The sequence below is a fragment of the Tenrec ecaudatus genome, chromosome 10 (assembly GCF_050624435.1).
Source record: "Tenrec ecaudatus isolate mTenEca1 chromosome 10, mTenEca1.hap1, whole genome shotgun sequence".
Lineage (NCBI taxonomy): Eukaryota > Metazoa > Chordata > Mammalia > Afrosoricida > Tenrecidae > Tenrec > Tenrec ecaudatus.
In genome coordinates this window covers 110,003,958-110,023,030 of record NC_134539.1, presented here as the reverse complement: position 1 = coordinate 110,023,030, position 19,073 = coordinate 110,003,958, and the positions used below count along the sequence as shown (strand labels likewise).

The 19,073-nt window shown below is 48.6% G+C and overlaps 1 protein-coding gene and 1 non-coding gene across 3 annotated transcripts in view; both read right to left on the bottom strand.

Moving 5' to 3' along the window:
• Window positions 1-578: 578 nt before the first annotated feature.
• SMYD4 (SET and MYND domain containing 4) overlaps window positions 579-19,073 on the bottom strand; it is a 45,208-nt gene continuing 26,713 nt past the window's right edge. For both annotated transcript variants that reach the window (XM_075561214.1, XM_075561215.1), the window contains exons 4-11: window positions 17,766-17,855; window positions 14,590-15,739; window positions 7,095-7,277; window positions 6,310-6,473; window positions 4,664-4,796; window positions 3,763-3,879; window positions 3,445-3,568; window positions 579-2,501 (exon numbers count right to left, since the gene is read on the bottom strand). In XM_075561214.1, coding sequence (XP_075417329.1) covers window positions 2,300-2,501; window positions 3,445-3,568; window positions 3,763-3,879; window positions 4,664-4,796; window positions 6,310-6,473; window positions 7,095-7,277; window positions 14,590-15,739; window positions 17,766-17,855 — 2,163 coding nt within the window. In that variant the 3' untranslated portion in view covers window positions 579-2,299. The remainder of the gene's footprint in view (window positions 2,502-3,444; window positions 3,569-3,762; window positions 3,880-4,663; window positions 4,797-6,309; window positions 6,474-7,094; window positions 7,278-14,589; window positions 15,740-17,765; window positions 17,856-19,073) is intronic.
• LOC142460326 (U2 spliceosomal RNA) lies at window positions 10,082-10,272 on the bottom strand. The gene has a single exon (XR_012786558.1). It is a non-coding gene; the product is annotated as a U2 spliceosomal RNA (small nuclear RNA).

Sequence of the window (19,073 nt, the reverse complement as noted above, 5' to 3'; positions counted from 1 at the left end):
AGCTCCTTTTCTGGGCCATGTGAGGTTGAGCGTGAAGCCCCACTGCCATTGAGGAAAGTGCTGGTGTTCTAGCCTGGCTTCAGGCAAACTGCAGAAAGGTATATTAAACTGGCCAGAGTTTTGGTGCATTAGGCTAAGTAAGCACTGCGCTACTGACTGCAAGGACGGCAGCTTGACCCCAGCAGCAGTTCCGAGGGAGAAAACTGAGGCTACCTGTTCCCACAAAGATTCATCGCCGTCTCAGGAACCCCCGGGGCCGTTCTCTGTCCGATACAGGGCTGCTCTCAGTGGGAATCAGCGGCTTTGGTTCCCTCTGCATCATGGAATGTGGGCGCTGCTTCTCAGCGCCAGGGGGTGTTCATGTACTAGGATCACTAGCCACAGCACTCCCCCCCCCCACACACGTATTTTCTTTGGAAAAGAGACTAGCCTTCAGGTTTTAACGGCAAGCCCGGGTCACCCCCCAGGCAAGTCCAGCTTACTTACAGTGATAGAAGATAACACATGGACAGGTAAGATGTGATTTGTTAACTCTAGGAAGTAAGTGTTTTTAAAGCATTTAACAGAGAGTTCTCATCATGAATAAAGCAAGACCTTTATGCAAACATTCTCAAGATGTCCTTTTTAAGGAAGTATGCCTGTTTTACCAAGTACCAGAAAGCCTTTTTCCGGGGGCAACATGACAACATGCCAAGTGTTTGGAACACAGAGCTGCCATAGATTTGTTCATAGAACTAATTTTTCCCCCCTCTGTCTTGAAAGAGAGCGCGCTACCAAAAAAATCTCACTGGGTACTTCCTGGCCACACTGAATTAATAAACTATTACCAACAGAAACAAAACTACCACCTGGTGAGTGAGTGGAAGGAAGAAATGAAACCCTGCCTTTCATTCAACAAGTGTTTTTAGAGCTGCATTCTGAACCCTTGACTCCCTGAAGAGCGACTGCCAAGCATGGTCAGGCTATTCATTTCCTGGGTGTGAAGCCATGGCAACCTGCTGGTACTTCTAGGGCATGGCCGGGGCTGGCCTGCTCTCCGAGCAGGGCAGGCATTCTTTTTTGGCGGCTCATCTGAACCACGTGGTCGCAAGTAGGGATTCAGCACGCCAGGTTCAGATCCAAAAGCCTCTGAGGCTGAGTGGCCAAGGTCTTAGAGATATCGTTGTTGGCATGGGACAGTGACTCCTTGCACAATGAGATGGGACCACTGAGACCTACAGGGCTCTCACTGCTGATTTTTAGAAGTACACTGCCAGGCCTGTCCCCCTAGTCCTGGTCTGGAAGCTCCACTGATCAACATCATGGCCCGCAGCAGGCAGGTGATGGCTGTGCTTTAGGGTGCACTGGCCAGGGACTGCATTGCCTTCACCTGCCTAGAAGGCAAGAGTTCGACCCGAGCCTCCTGCTCCCAGATTAGCACAGGGGCTGGACCATCTTGGCTCCTATACCTGAAATCACAAAGCACACTGCCCACTCCCTCGAAAATCCACCGGTTGTTCTCCCCCTGCTGTTGCCCCCCCCCCCCATCTGAGTACAATGAGGGCTGTATTCCGTTTGCTGCCGAGGAGAGGTCTGCTAGCGAAGGCAGGCCTCTTGTTGTCAGGCTGGCTAGTAAACAGCAGCACATGCGCGCTCAGTCACTCCTCCACGAGCGTCTCAGCAGTGAGCTGGCCAACATCACAGAGTGACAGCCAGGTCACACGGGCTGGAAAGCTGGGACAAAGCAAATGCTGAGCGGCCGGCCCTGGGAGAAAGTGCCCAGCAATCAGCGGACCTCACCTCGCCTCCTCCTCCATTCCCCACCAGCTTTAACGGAGGGGCCAGGGAAGCGGAATGCCATAGGTGATATGTGAAATGGCGCCGCGGCTCCAGAGGTGGGGCGCCTCACTGATTTCTTGCTTGATAATAATTTTTCAATTACACACAATGACTAAGAGTTTAAGTTCCCCCTGGAGTGGAACACGGCATTTCGTTACGACTAGAATCCACCGGCATGTTCCGGGAGGAAGAACCACCAGGCTTCAGTGAGGTGCAATCGAGCCAAACCCCAGGCTCACACCTTGATGCCTGCAGTCCGGCTATAAGGGGCCTGGACTTCCAAGATACAGGTTCGAACTAATTCCTGGACACTGGGAGTGCTCCGTGGAGGGCAGTGGACTATTTCAAGAAACATTCATCAAAAGACGTGAGCATGCCTTTCCGACTGAAGTGCCGAGCCCGCCCTTCCCCGTCAGAAACTAGGCTTTCACTGAAGGCCCGAGTTTCTTGGCAACAGCCCTCAGCATCAACCTTCTCCAACTCAGCTTCTGGGGGCTCCTCTCCCGAGCATCACAGGGCTCTGAGGACCCTCTCCTGAAGGCCCCACAGGGATGGGTGGCAAGTCCAATAAACAGGATTTCATCTTCTGGAGCTCCTGCATCTCTTCACTCCGGGGCCCACAATGAACCCACAGCACTGCTTCAGCTTTCCGTATTGTGTCCAGAGCTTCAGGAACGGCCAACCTGGACAGAGGAGGCAAGGGAGCCACTCAGCCATCAGGCACACACCCAGGGTCTGCTCACACACTGTGGAGCACACACACTGCGAAGGATCCTGTCTGTCCCTGAGGATTTTACAACCCGGAAGGACACATTTACAAATATACTGCAAGGCAGCGTTTGGAACAAAAGACCTGAAACAAAGTATAAAAAACCCTAAGAGCCAGAGCAATAGGGAATCTTAACCTCTCGCTGAGCTCAGTCTCCCACTCATTAGTCTACCGTCCGAGTCTACAGCCCCTCTCCCTCTCTCTGGCCACGGGGGCTGCCCTGGGCCTTGGGCATCAGTCTCCCCGACACTTAGAATTAGCATCAAACTTCCAGCACTTTGTCCCACACCCACCAGTGGCAGCTTCTCAAGACAATGGTGTCCGCCCAGAAGGGCACTGGGACCTCACAAGGACCTCAGTCGCACAAGTGGATGAGGCAGTGCTCCTCCACGCTACCATTGATTCGGAGTCAAATCACTCTGCCGTGGGAGCTGTCCTGTGCACGGTAGATGGTTAGCAGCAACCTTGGTCTCTACCTGCTTCACGTGAACCCCATAGTCGGGACCATCAAAATGTCTCCAGACACTGCAAAGGTCCCCAAGGTGTAAGACCACTGCCTTAAAAGGGATCTGAGGCAGGCTGGGCGGGGGAGACAGAAACTCCGCAGTTGCCGGTGCTGAGATGGAGAGGCCCAGAGCAGGCCTGCTATCATGGTGGGCGGGAGGACTACTTGGCAGGGAGACATTCCAGAGCTCGAAGCTCATCAGCAACACAGAAGGCAAGCAGTTCTCTTAAGAGGGGACATAAAGTGTCCACATGCTTAAAAGCATCAGAAAAAGAGTTTGTAGAAGAGCCCAATAAAAGCCACCAGGGAATGTGCTGCCCTGGGGCAGCGCTAGGGAAGGGGCGCGGCTTACCCATTAAAGAAGACCTGGGCCAGTCTGAAGAGCTCATGGCCCGTTTCGATACTGGAGTGCCCATGACGCGCCTCAACCACTTGGAGACTCTTCTGCAGGTGGGTAGCTGACTTTGGCCAGTCCCCTGTGAGGAGAGAAAAACAAATCTTGTTCCAGACAAAACCAGAACAAGAACGACATGGCTAACATTCTCAGAGTGAGGGAAACGGGAAGAAACGGCGAGCAGCCCCAGCTTAAGGTTGCAGACACCAGCACGGCCCGGGTCAGGCGGCCCACGGGCAGCCTGTCCTCACAGAGGCAGAGGAGGGCAGTGCATACCTAACGTAGCGTAGGCCTGTGCCAGGCTGTCCTCAATTTCTCCGACCAGGGTGTGCTCGGCCGACAGGAAACCCTCCGCCTGGCGCTGGCTTCCCAACAACTGCTGGACGGCTCGCTCTACCAGTTGAAAGGAAAATGGCCTCAGTTCAGACACGAACACAGGCCTGCAAATGAAGACCAAGGTCCCAAATTCCACATCCGTTGGGCTGAGGGTGGAAACCCCATGGGCCTTCCTGGAGTGTCACCAACCCACAAGGCTGCAGTTCTTTGTTCCAGAAGAGCTAAGAGGCATTGGGAGAGGTCTCCCGACACTTGACCTTGGATTTGAATGAACGTCAGCTTTCCAACAGAGCTGCTCTGCATTCTATTTAGGGCCATCATTTCCCTTGACTCGGATGTCTACAATAAAGGTCCACTTTCTTGTTTTTTTTTAAATTAAAAAAAAGTCTTCTTAAAGGTCCGCTTTCATGAAGTAAATAAATTCCTAGGACTCAGACTCGAAGGCCAAGTTTTCCCGTGGAATGGCCACTTCCATAACTTGTTCCGGGGGGGGTGGGAGTGAAGGGAGGATATTTGTCATAACCACTGGGCACACGGCCTGCTGCTCTCTGGACTGGTACTGAGGGGGACAGATCCACGGCTCCAGGCAGTTAGGGCATTAGGCCCTGGAATGGGTGGGGTACTCTCTGGTGCTTACGCAGGAGAACAACTGTTTAAATCATCCAGCCACATTCACTGAGCTGGTCTGCATCTCACTGGGCTACATAGCCATCTTGTGGCTGGTGTGGGGATAATCCAATTCAAGCCTTCAGCCATCACCACTGTGCATCCTGTGTCCAAGGTGATCTTGAAGTGAGGCAATGGGAAGGGGCTGAAGACCCCAGCAGGGAGACAGTCTCACCTGATTGACCATTCCTGAGAAGCGCCTGGGCCATGCCAACCTGCTTCTGTAGGTCCTGGAGGCAAGAGACAAGGTGGTCCCTGCGGAGCGATTCCGTACAGGAAGCGGAGCCACAGCGCAGCACAGCGCCTCCCTGTGGAAGACAAGTTCTCTTGACTCCAGTGCGGGAGTCAGTTATCCTCAGTGCATGTGCTCACGTGGCAGGGCTGCTCCTCGGCTTCTGACTCTCCTGGAGAGACTCAGGGCCAGAGCCCCACTGAATCTGGGTGGACAGCAACAATGAGAGAGCAGTAGCCGGATCCCTGCCTGCCCCCAAGATGGAATTTTCGAGACCAAATTGGTACAATCCACAATTGCTTTCCACCTTCACGATCCCTTTCTCATCTTTCTTTGGGGCTGGGGCTTTGACTGACAGGCTTAGGAAAAGCCCTGAGCAAGCCAACAGAAAAAGGTGCTGGGTGAGGCCTTGCCCCATCATCTGACGTTGGGTTTAAATAGCAGCTTCCCAGCTGACTCCACTTAGGGTCCCCCTGGCAGAGAAGGTGGGCACAGGCTGGATGTACAGGCCAGCATTTCTGCCCTCACTTGGAAACAGCAATAAATTTATCTTGGGGGTCCTCCCCAAAGTCACGCCCTGTAGCTGAGGGGGACCCATGTCTCGGATCAAGCCCATTCCTCTACCCTTAGTGGCCGGAGGACAGTGCTTCTCTTCCAGGAGGCACTGGATCAGTGAGACACAGAAGCATTTTGCCTGGACTGTGGGGAGGAAGAGTGACCCACGCTTTCACCCTCCTGGGCAGGCAGGGAGCCCAGGCGGCACAGGGGCTAGCCTATTAGTGGCTGTGATCCCTAAGGTGAGCAGCTCGAAATCACCAGGCTCTCCTTGGGGGAAAGGCAGGATTTTCTACTCCTGTGAAGAATTATAGTCCCAGAAACTCACAGGGGCACTGCAGTTCCGCCCTGTCCTATAGAGTCGCGATGAGTCGGCATGGACTTGATGGCAGTGAGGACAGGACAGCTGAGGCTGCAGCGGCTGGCAGCCATCCTGCCACAGGAGGGAGCCAGTCTGGCACTGGGGCTAACAGAGGTAGGAAAATAGGACCCTGGAGACATTATCACGGGAGCCCTGGTAACATTGTAAGTCATAGGTTGGGCTACTAACCACAAAGTCAGCAATTCAAAACCACCAGCCACTCAGAGAGATGAGGCTTTCTACTCCTGTAAGAGAGCATTTCAGAAACCCACAGGGGCAGTTCTACTCTGTCCTGTAGGGTCGCTATGGGTCAGAATTGACTCAATGGTCATTGAGTTTGGGTTCAGTTTATTTTGTGTGTGTGGCAATAATCAGAGCCTCTGGATAAAGTGGCATCTGAATTAGCCTCACTTGAGCAAATAAATTCTCGGGCTCCCCTCCCTGCCGTACAACAACGGCTTTAGGTGGGATTTAGCTGCCATTTGCAAATGAGCGAGGACTAAGTACAACCTTTGCTGCTGTGTGTGGAGAAGGGCAGCTGAAAGGGAGATACTAGGTGCTCTTAGCACCTAATAGCCCCACCGGAGTCCTAACGACTCACGACCTTTGGTCTGGCTGCCTGATCTCCAGGAGATGGAGAGGAGAGAGGAGAGACAAGGCAGCAGGGAGTTACCTGTAAGAGCGCCCTGCACCTGTTGCAACAGAATGCTTGCCACCTGGGCACTTCGGTGGCTCTGGACGCCTCACTTTGACAAGCAGGGCAAGTGCATTCAAAGAAATACTGAGACCTCAGCTTCTGCTGCCTTTCAGCCACACCCATCCGGCTCTTATGAGGCCCTGCAGAGAGACCCTCCGTCAGTATGCAAAGCAAGAGAGGGCTAAGCAATGCGTGCACGTGCATGTACGCGCGCACACACACACACACACAAGTGTAGCAAAGGATCCCCCCCATGAAAGGTAACTTTTATCCAAATATCTGGGGAACCCAAGTGAGGTGCCACCAAACAGACTTTGGTCCGGGGCGAGGTCAGGCGCATGTCAGAGTAAGCTGGGCCCTGCTGCATTTCCAAAGGCTGATTGTCTTTGGAAGATTCCTAGGCCTTTCTTCTGACGCACCTCTGGGTGGACCTCGACCTCCCAGCTTTTGGTTCGCCTGCTGTTTGTGCCCCACAGGGGTTCCTTTGTGGAAAGGACCAGAGAGGCGAGCTTCCTAGCTGTTGGGGGAAGGGAGAGCAGCTCAAGGAGCCGTCCCAGCCATTTGCAGAGAGGGAGCCTAAGAGGCACTTCCGGCAGTGCAACACATGGTCCCAGGGCAACAGGTGGCAAGGAGGCCCTTTGCGCTCTCATGCCAGAATGTGCACCGTCGCGTCTAGGAAACAAATGCTGGGCACGTGCTGCTTGGGCCCTGGCCCTTTCTGCTGGTAAAAGATGTGCCAGGAGGCAGGAAGGGTGGCTCACCATAGCAGTGGAGAACCTCTTGGCCTTTGGCAATCTGCTGTGATGCCCGGACGGTGGCGACTGTGCCAAAGAAGGAGATGCTGGTGTTGGGGCAGCAGGAGTGGTTGAGGAGGCTGACAGCAGGGAAGAGGCCCGTGGCCAGGCGGACCTGTCTGCTTTCGGTGATGTTGCTGTCTTTAGATCCTGAAAGAGCATGAGGAAAAGGGAAAATGAGTCAGGACGTGGGTCCTGGCCCGCTGTCCATTCCTCAGATGTGCCAAGAGGCTGGGCCTGCAGCCCGTCTGACTCACAGCCCCACAGCCGGAATCAATATAAATCACACGGAACATGACTCACAGCAAGTTCTGGGCCCCAGGAAGCAACGTGTTTGATTGGACCAAAAGTCCCCCCGGATCCTGACACCTAACCCTGTCTCTCAGCACCACACACAAAAAGAACTCCGAAGATCAGAATTTACACAAAACAATAAAAAGGGAATTATCAGTATGATGTGTTCCGGGCAGTTTCCTGTCAGGAGGACATGGAACCCCAAGGCCTGTTGAGATGACATCCCCAAACTTTGAAAGTCCATATCCTTCTGCTTAACTGGCCGTTAAAACCCAACAACGTGCTTTATGCTGCTATTTCCGCCCAGTGTCCCATCTTTCTGGGCTGTCAATCTGCAGTCAGTCCCACCAAAAAGAGCTCGTGTCCCAAACGGGCACTGTTTTGAAACACAGTTATCTGGCAACTGAACTCCAGGACTGAGAGGGAGGAAGGACTTGGCATGCCGCTGCGGGTGAGGCTGTTTCCACATCGGTGCTCCCTCGCGGGCAGGCCGAGAAGCTGGTTGTTCTGCTTCTCAGGCCCAGCAGTCCAGAAGCAGAGAGTGAGGAGGGGAGAATGCATGGGTAGAAAGCGGGTTTCTGACAATGGCAAGAATGAGAGAGGGGAAGAAAATTTAGATATGAGTCTGATGACAAGTAAAAACACTAGGACTTGAGTTTTACCTCCATTGTGACTCAGTGCTTAACCGGAGCGGAGGTCCCCTGGCTGACCACATACTGACAGAGGCTTTCCAGACAGCCACACTTCTCCCAGGACTGTGCAGAGAACAGATACCCGTGGCACCTGGTAGGCTCCATTTCTGGCCAGTAGTCTTGGCTTAAGGAAATGGTGTTTCCAGTAAGCGTGGGTGAGATCCAAAAGGTATTGGGTTCATCCCCCAGGGAAGCCTTTACTTGTCTGGGAGACTCCTGACTTCCGTGGCAGGTAACTGTGGCACCACTGTGTGTGTCAGGGATAGACCACTCACTAGAGAAATCAGGAGCCCAGGTACCCATCACGAATAAAGAAAATACCATGAGTCATCACAAGCAAATAAGGGGAATATGTATAGGAATAATGTTTCTCTGCCAACACGTCTATTATCTGTCGCGACGGAAGACAGGAATAGAACAAGTAAATAGACTCACAAAGAATCCCAATGACTCAATTTTAGTCAACAATTTTACAAATGATATGAAAATCTGTCCTCAGAGCTTCCCTAAGTACTTAACTGACTCCACCTTCACCTCTTCTTCTCCTCCTCCTCCTCTGATGTCTGCCTTCTGGAAGAAGTGCTAATGAGCAATGAACATGCCAACAGGTAGCAGCAGGAAGCACCAGTACAGGGCGTGCATAATCTGGAGTCTGAATAATCAGGCTCCGCATAATTAAAAGTTGACTTGCACTCCCAAGCACCGCTAACTGGCAATCTATATTAGAACAGTTGCGAACATTCTCCCAGGGGGGGAAACCCAAAACAAACTATCACAACACGGTGAGTAATGTCAGCTTCGTGAATTATTTATAGATTACCCCTTAAAAGACACAGGCCCGGGAACTGAGTGGGGGGAGAATTTATATTAAGAGTTGAACATTTAATTATTTAAAATAATTAAAGCAAAAAAAAATTAAAGCACTGGTTTTTAAAGACGGTTCATTCCTTTGGATCAGTTTTCCATTAGGAGGAAGGAAAAACCAGAGGTTTAGCACATACCTTTTCAACCAAATCTAACGCGAGACATGCTGTCCTAACACAGCAACAAGGACAGACAATGTGCGCTTCCAACGAGCTTACCCAAAGGGTACCTTTCTAATGGCCCTTTCACAATTTACATGTGATTCAAGGAATTAAAAAAAGATTCATTCAGCATCTGGTATGTATTATGTAAAATGAGGAATTTGTGTGTAGGTCGAGTAACCAAAGATTCTGCCAGAAGTAGATTTCTTGGTTGGTTGGTTGGTTGGTGAGGAGACCCGAGGAGAGCGAGCCCAGAACCTGACTGGGCTCTGCGGACAAGAAACCAGGCGAAGCCCACCCAGCGAGCCCACCCTCAGAGCTGGAACCACACAGCACAGCGGGGATGCCCTCAACGGCCAGTTGCACCCTGGAGGTAAGCACTACAGAGAGTACTCTGAGGCACTGGGTTAAATGGAAGTGATGCGAAGGCAGTAACACACATTTTAATAGGTTTTTGTCAAACTCTATCCCATGTAACGCTTTAAGCCTTCTCTTGTGCTACTAATGAAACAGCTGCTAATGAAATTCAATGAGAACACTGAATTGGGAGGTGTTGGAAGCCCAAAGAAATAATAAAATGGGATATAACAAGATTAGAAACATGAGGAGACTGAAACAAAATTAGACTGAATTTGAAAATGAAAATGATCACTGCCAGAGGGTGTGTAACTGGTGCCGCCTTCTTGGAGGGCAATGTTGCAATACGTACCGAGCACCTTAAAAATGCACCCCCCCCCCAGTGATTGGATTATTTCTATTCCTGTGAAAAGCACATGAAGAGGTATTCATGACAGACAAACCTTCAGAAGCAGAAAATAACAGAGAAAAGAGCAGTGATCTGTAATAATATCAGCCTCGGGCATTTTGGTGTATTTTCTTACAGACTTATGTGCACACATATATGTATATATCTATATGGAATTTAAAAAATAAAAAGCCCTTAAGGGGCGGCACCATTCCTGGAAGTACTGCAATACCAGGCTGATGCGTGGAGTGGAGGGAGCAAGCGCCTAGTCCAACTCCTACTTGCAAAAATACATTTAATATGTTGTCCTCGGAAGCAGGACGTATCAGATATTAAACTGATGGGAACAGATACTTCATGTGATCTTAGCCAAAAGGCCGAGGAGCGACGCGGCTCTACATGGAGCTTTAAACGTAATTGGTAACAAAGCACACTTTGGCTTTTCACGCAGGCTAACAATGCCTTTCTAATGACTGAATCCCGTCCCGGGGTCACTCCAGGTCTCATTCTTTGCTGTTGGACATTCAGGTTATTTTCATTCGTCATATTTTTTCATTGTGATGACGCTGGGATGAGCAGCCCTCTACTGCACCATGCAAGTCCCTAATGACCCCTTGAGGATACGGGCCTGGAAATGGAACCATCGGGCTGATTGACAGGACACATTCCAGGGAGGGGGACAAGCGGGGAGAAGCCCATGGGAAGGCCCTTTGGTGCATTCTTCTGCTCTCTGAAAGCTTGTACCCGAAAGCGCAGGTAGGAAGTGGCTCTGTTCTTACCTCCCAGCTTGTAATGAGTATTGTAAACAGACACAGACGTGTGCCAGTGTGACAGACAAAACCCTCCGGCATCTTGTTGTAATCACCAAAGGGGTTAGACAGGTACTTAATGGTTATTTCTACTGCTGTGTTGACTATGTGTTTGCTTACGTATATTTTAATAACTTTGAGACACCCTAAGATTTACCCATTTTGTGTGTACAATTCAATGATTAGAAGCAAGTATTCACAGCTCTACACCCATCATCACAACCTAGTTTTAGAACACTTAGAACTATTTTGGAAAGCTGATTGTAAGAGCTGTAAAATGCTCCCCTACTTTGCCATCCACATTTGTTTATGAGCTTGAGGGGGGAGCGCTAAGATAACCTCCCTTCTATGAGCTCACGAGTATGTGGAGCCGTCATTCCACCCGGGCTCAGCTGTTTACAGTAAAGAAGAGAGGGTTACTGAGGCTGGATGCTATTTAAACTAGGGAGCTGCGTGGGACACAGAAGGGAAACCAAGGAGTCCAAGGCACGGCAGCTACACTCACAAGTCCATGGGGTTGAATGAGGAACGTCAGCCTGTAATCACTAGGTTGGCGGGTAAGCCCTCTCAAGGCAGGCTTTCACGAGGATGGTGTACAGTGGAGGGATTACAAAAGCACGTGCTCTCTGCGTGGAGTGTCATAAGACGTCTTTCCCCAAAGTGACAAGATGGCAAAACAGCCCCCTTAGATACACATGTTTCTGGTATCTGTGTGCTCAGGAAATTTCTGTCAAGGGTCTTTAAGAGTAAACTCTTTCCACATCTGTGCCTAACCACAAAGAAAAACAGTTCAATAATTGTACGATTCAGTTTGTTTAAAGGTCACCAAGCCTTAGAGAAGTAAAGAACTTACCCATGGAGCCTGAATAAGTGTCAAGACTAACGAGGGGGCTCTTGACTGAACTGAGGGCTGCAGCTGCAGGGCCTCCGGATCTAGGTTCTCACACAGCATCCGTCCATCTAGCGCCTCCGTGGGGCTGGCTGGGCCTCTCTCCACATGGTCCTTCAGCCTCAAGGACCCTAGGCTGGGCTTGGCCTGGCCAGATGGCCACAGCAGAATTCCAAGAGGGTAACTACAGAGGCCACACTGTCTTTAAGGCTTAAACTTAAAGTCACCTCTTGTCAATTCTACATTAAAAATTTTCAGTCTCCCCACCTAAGAACGTGGCATGCCTCTGCATTGATTCCAGCCAAGTCCAGACCGCCTGCGTTCCTGGGAGAACCCCACTTGGCCATAGAAGACTATTACTGCACTGATCTGGATGTGCCCTGGGTGATGCATTCAAGAGCCTGACACCTTTAGTCACGTGAGCTTCATGTGTGGCTTGTATTCTCGGCTAAAGGAAGTAGGAAAGGACTAGTTTTTCCCACATTCTGGAAAAATTTATGAAGTTCGGAAATGATCTGTTTCTTGAAAATTTTAAAGAACTCACACATCAGACGCAAAATGAACCCTGCGTGTTTTATGGAAATGTCTTGATAAGTTTAAACATTTCCTCCACAACTCATTGGCTTTCTGGAAGTGTTTGTCTTCTTCTGGGGCAAGTTAGGCAATTTATATTGTCTAAAATGCTGTCCACTTAATATTCTCAAATTCAATAGTCTACGCTTATATGAGATACTTTCTTCAAATTTACAAATGGATTGCATTTTCTTCTATATTCCTAATTTGGTGTCTGTTATTTTCCAAATTGGTTTCTTAATTAGAGTTGCCAGATTTATGTCTCTTCCAGGAACTGGCCAACTCTAGCCGGCGGCTGGGCCAAATCCTGCCTGATGCCTGTGTTTGTGTATAGTCCAGAGGTTAAAAATGGTTTTCACATTTTTAAGTGGTTGGAAGAAACCCCAAAAAAGAACATTTCAAACCTATGAAAACTGGTAAAGAATTCAACTTTCAGCGTGCACAGACGACGTCGTGGAGCCTGCCAGGCTCACTTGTTAGTGCCTTGTTTGCGGCTGTCTTTATCCCTCCACGTCAGGGAGAAACCAGAGAGCACATGGGCCTGTGCCGTCTAAAATATTTACTGTCAAAAATACAATAAAAAAAAACGTACTGTTTGTGCCGGTACGGAAAAAAGTTTGCTGACCTCTGCTCTATAGGACACAAGCTTGGACACAGAGGTATCTACTGGGTCTCTAGCTTATGATGCTATCTTGGGTTCTAAGACCCTAATTTTAATATATGTGAGAAAAACCAAAGGCACGTTAAAACTTCCCACGACCATAAAGTGTTTGCCAGTTGTACGTTTAACCCTTATTGTTTATAGACACCATCTCTGTGCTTCTGGGAGCTAGCGTGCAGGGTGCATTTCAGTGTAGAGAGACTGCTTGATAAGAATAAAATGCCCTGTTCCTATGACTAAGAATCTTACCTGGATTCTAGGGTTTCATATTAATACTAGCATTGGGCACTGGCGGGGCAGGGGGGGGGGAAATAAAAGGGAGGTGATATCAAGGAGTTCAAGAAGAAAGAAAATGATTTGAAACTGATGGTGGTAGCAACTGTACAATACTGCTTGGTGTGACTGAACTATGGAATGTTATGATATCTATAAGAGCTCCCAATCAGATGGTTAAAATTTTTAAAAAGAAACTAAAAAATTAATACTATTGATTTGCTTATGATCACATCATATGTCTTGCCAGACACTTTCTGGGTTATTTTGTTATAGATGCTGTGATTGTAGACAGAATACAGTTGGAGTCTACCTCTTTTGGGCCATTCCAAAGGACATTCTTAACAGGAACAGTCAGCTCATCCATGAAAAAACGAACAAACAAACTCACTGCCAGCGAGTCCACTTGGACTCGTAATGACCTTACAGGGCAGTCGAACTGCCCCCTGCGGGTTCCCAAGACTAAATCTCTACAGAGCCACTGAGGGCTGCCAACCGCTGACATGGTTAGCAGCCCTACATGGAACCCGTTATGCCATCACGGCTCACCTATGAGGAGCTTCAAACATGGCGGGGTTCAAAACACTTGTGATGAAAAAAAAAAAAAAAGAATTTCTCCACACATTTTTGTGAAACCCCCTATCTATTACTATAGACTCATTTACAGAAATTTTTTCTCTTGATTTGTGAAGTTTTTTTTCAAATATGTTTTTCCCTAAAAGGATGGGAAATACCAGCCATTTAAAATATTACTAGCATGATGTTATCACTATGGGAATAAGCGCTTTTACTTAAAAAAAAAAAAAAAAACCAAAGCAAAACAAACAAACCCAGCGAAGCTCAAAGCAAGAACTCCTATTTCTTACTTTCAGAATTCATCAAGGCTCAGATTTTGGTATTTTTGCTACTAGCATTTTATGTACTTTATGTATATGTTTGGAAAACCACATAAAACTGGGAATATATTATATTGCCTGTCTCCAATCCCCACCCATGACCAACACAGCCGGCGTTGCTGCCTCCCGCTCACTGAAAGAGGAGGCCAGCCCACTGTGTGAAAGTAGAGCGTTCCCAGGAAGCCTCTCCTGAGGGAGGTGGCATGAAGCACAGATGCAGTCGTCACTCATTTACACGGGAAAGGATCGGCTTGAAAGCTGTTTTCGTGTAGTTTGTCATCTCTAAATGTCAGTTACGTTGGATACATAGCCCACCCCTAAGGGGACGGGTAACAGAAATGTGGGTGAAGGGAGACAATGGACCGTGTCAGACACAAAACAACAACATATAACTGATCAAGGTTTCACAAGGGTGGGGTAAAAAGGGGAGCTGACACCAAGGGCTCAAGTAGAAAGAAAATGTTTTGGAAATGATGATGGCAACAAATGTACAAGTGTGCTTAATACAAGAGAATGATGGATTGTCATAAGATTTGTCAGAGCCCCCCAATAAAATGATAAAACAAGAGAAGATGCTAGGGCAGAAAAAGAAGTGTTCCTCGTACCTGTCTGTTGCATGGTGGTTATGGCCTGGGCATTACACTGGAGCTGCAACATGTGCCTCAGCATCAGCGCTCCCCAAATGCTCCCCTCTGCAGGCCACCCAGGAGCCACTGCTGCCTTTGCCGGGGAGGCCCTCTGAGCCTGCACGAGGGCCCAGGGTCTGGCTGCTTCTAGCCGCTTGCACAGTGCAGTTACGCTCATTGCACAGAGGAACTTGTGCTCTGGGCTATGGTGTTCAGCATGGGGCAAAAGGCTGAAGACAGTGCTGTAATTCTTCCCATATTTCCCACGAATGTCACATCCAGGAATTGGGGTCTCCACTCTTTGATCACTTTCCTCATTCTCCCCTGGGCCATAACTGAGTGTCTTGCTTTCTGGCAGACAGTTGTCCTTGTTCCGGATCTCACGACCAAGCTTCCGTAGGATTTTCTCAACATTTTCAAACCTAGCTAAAAGAGTTGCTCTCAGGGCGACTTGGCAGAAGATCCCCAGTGTGAGCAGCAGCGCCCCCTGGGGACACTCCGCACTGTGGTAGAGCTCCCACGCCTGCTCTCGGCACTCCTGGCTGCAATACTTGGCGTAGCTGCACTCATCACAGGGAACCATGGCCAAAGTGTGCTTCAGACATCGGTGGCAGTGGAGGTCCCCGTGGCTGACTCTGGTGCCCCACTTGCTCTCTGGGCCAGGGTGGGGCTGTGGCATTTCTCCTGGGTTAAGGGCACTCACAAAAGCATCCTCCTTCAGCAGGAGCTCTCCCGGGAGAATATCCTTTGTGGCAATCAGATAGCGGCCTTTCAGAGGGTCTACACATAAGGCGACCGAGGACGATGCACCGGGAATTTGCTCACTCTCTTCCTTTAGGTCCATATCCTTAAAAGCTTTGGTGAGAGATGCTGGGAAGGTTTCTGAGAGAATCCCCCTTCCTTCTAGCTTTGTTTTCAGATGAGGTAGTTTCCTTTGTAGAATCTGAGAGTAGGAAACTGCTACTGCTGGTTTGGCACTGAAAATATTTTCAAGATTACTGATGGTCTGGCGTGCTTCCTGCAGCCTCCCCAGGGCCACCAGGCACTCCGCCTTCCGGAACATCATCTTGGGTTGCAATCTCTCTGGGTACCCATGACTCTGTGCTCTGATGATGTCTTCGAGACATGTCTGTAAACAGAAAGGATACCTCCAAATGACCCGTGGTCCCTACTCTTCAATGAAGACTGAAAAAATCTTTTAAAAACATTTACAGGAAACGGAAAGAGGATTAAAAACAGGGCAACTATAACCATGTGCTTAGTTCTTGAAGTCATGTTCTACCCCTGTGATCTTCTGAGCAATTAATAATATCTGAGAAAGTGGTTTTGCAAACATTTTATTTTCAAGGAGAAAAGAGTCGTACAGGTAGAATTATAGCACGGTGACTAAGAGAGGAGACTCTGACGTTAAACTCTGCCTCTTATTTGCTGTTAAGCAAGTGACTCTGTTCCTCAATGTCTTGATTTTTCTCATCTGAAAAACTGCAATATTACCACGCAAAGTGGTTTTAAGGAAAAAACAAGATTATATGTCCAATGAGCTGAAAAAAGATCTGGGAATATAAGTCCTCAGTGAGTGGTGATCACTATTGAAACTAATTCTAATCATTTAGAAACTAATTAATCTAGGGACCTCATGCTTGGTAAAGTAGAGGGGCAGTGAAAAAGAGGCAGGCCCTCATGAGAAGAGACACAGCACGTATCAATGGGCTCAGGCATAGGATCAATTGTAAGGGTGGTCCGTGCAGTGTTTTGCTCTGGTGTGCAGGCTGAAGCCAACTCGATGGCACTTAACAAGTACAGGGAGATTACAAAAGGCTCAATGATTTGTTCTGTCCTCAACAGTCCAGGACTCTTTTGCTTAGGACATAAAGTTAGATTCCTGCTCTTCTCTTTGAGTCCTAAGGACAATAGCTTGGCTATTCAAACAGTCCTTAGATCTGTGGTGCAAAGTGAGTTTCTAGGTTTCAAAACAGATGGGACACAGTGATGTCTTTGACCTTTAACCCCTCTATTACCAATCACCCACAAGGCTTCAGTTGCCCTCTTGAAATATCACTCTGACTGTGGCCACTTCCTGGTTTAAGCAACTGTCTACTGAGGAGGATGAGAAAAAGGCACTCAGAGAAAGCGCTGCCCCTTCAGGGTCATGCAGAGACATTTCAGTGTACTGCCCACTTTCCCTCTCAAAAATGCACACTGCAGCTGAGCTAGATTATCACAGGGATGGTCTTAAACACGCTCTACTTGGTTAAAAGAAAAAACAAATAAATAGGTTGGGAACATCTGGAAGCTGGAACTATTATTACGTTAGCAACATAGCTCACAACTGATCTTGACACGGAGAACTGCTGTCTAGTGGATATAGCCCGTGTCTCTATGGAATGTACTGTAACTCCTGTCAACTACCACCACTCTGAACGAGCACCTGTGACAGGTACAATACATCAGACGGAGAAAAATGTTGAGTGGGCATCATGGACTGAATTGGGTTCCCTTCAAAGTAGGTGCCACCTTTCCTAGGTCATGATTCCCAGTTTTGTGTGACTGTTTTCCACTTTGTGATCTGGGGTAAATCTGTGACAGGTGTTGCAATTCCTAGCCATTGGACATGCTGATGAAGCAGGAATAAGAGAGGGTGTATATCTTGAGTCAGAGCCTTCTTCGAGGTCATAGCCCCAAGTCTCATCTTGAATTCAGTACTTAAGTCCCACTCTGGCTTGAATTGCGATTTGTATCCTAGCAAGCGATAAAAGGAGAGAGAAGCAAGCAAAGAAAACATGCACTTTGGCCGAGAATCCCTGTGCCAAGAGAAGACTGATACACAGTAAGATCTCCAAGAACACTGGGCCCAAAGAAGCTGAAAGGAGGAAGGACCTCCTTCCCGAGCTGAGGAGAGACGCAGCTGGCCTCTAGAGGCAGAGTCACGCTGTGAGAGGGTAAGCTTGTTTGCTAACGCCATCCCCTTGTAGCGTTTCTGTAGTAGCAGTGACAGTACGCAGACAATGGTACCAACAGACTTTCCAATCCAACTACCTCCAAAAGCGATTGATTCAGTGTTCACATGTGGCAGCAGGGATGAGACTCTGGAGCCTAGTATTCAGATAAACCCCCGAGAGATTCTCTCTAACAACATCAGGCATCGGAATACTTACTTCATAGTGACCCAGGTGGAAGAGGGTCACGGAGCGATTGGCATAACACAGTGAGATGTCCTCAGTGTTGGGCGCTGAATGTGACACTCCCTGGAAAAGAATGAACATGTTAAAGGTATCTAGCACCTTTTCAGGTAATAGGGGATTACTGAATTCTGTGACTGAGCTGCTGTATGCTTTAGCTCAGTGGTTCTCGCGACCCCTTTGGGGGTCAAACAATCCTTTCACAGGGGTCACCCGATTCATCACAGTAGCAAAATGACAGTGATGAAGTAGCAACGACAATAATGTTATGGTTGGGGGGTCACCACCACATGAGGAACCGTATGAGAGGGTTGCGGCCTAAGGAAGGCTGAGACCCACTGCTGTCGCTTCTTTCCTAACGGCCTTAGATCACACCTGTGAGGAAATAAATATCCAAAGCATTCTGAAGAAAAGGCATCAGGATGCCATAAGCAATTCTGCAGGTGAATGGAAAATGGAGGACAATATGTGAAGGTATCATCCTGCCTCTGACAAAGGACCAAATAAGAATTCACAACCGAAGAAACACCGTGAATCAGTGTGTGAAGAGCAAATGTGTAAGATATCAGTAGCCAAGTATATGAAAATTGCAGCACAAAAGGGATACACTTTGTCTACTCTCAGCAAGGATGAACTATATCCCTAAATAAAGCCACACTGACGAAGAGATGGGGATTATCTAATGAAGTATGGAGATAAGTAGCCACTGAGGGAAAATTAAGTCGGCTCTTTCTGCCATAAACCCTTCATCAGGATGTTGTGCAAGTGGACTGAATGTGAAATGGGATCACTGAAAGTTTTCCAGCACTAGAAACGACAGGACCAGTGCAAAGCTGTCTCTTCTAACCCACTTCTCTTCCAAGACCCACTTGGACCGACACTTTCTTTCTTTCCTGTCTTTCTACTGACTCTTCGTTCTCCATGTATGATGGTCTCGATGTCCTCCCACAGCTCAGCATTAGAGCTCCATGCGTCCGATCTGTTCTCTGATGCTCTTGAAAGTCACAGGTGGGATATACTCAAGGTCATAGGTTGGCTCTTGTGGACTTATTTTAATTTCCTTCTGCTTCAACCTAAACTAAATATGAGCAATTGAGTCTATTCTACAGTCAGCCTCGGGCCTGTTTCAGCTGCTGGCATTGGGCTTCTCTCTGATTTTTTTCTCCACAGATGGAGTTAATTTGATTTCTGTGTGGTCCATCTGGAGACGCCCGTGTGTACGGTCGCTGTTTGCGTTGTTAGAAAAGGTGTTTATGATGATGAAGTCGTTGGTCTTGCAAAATT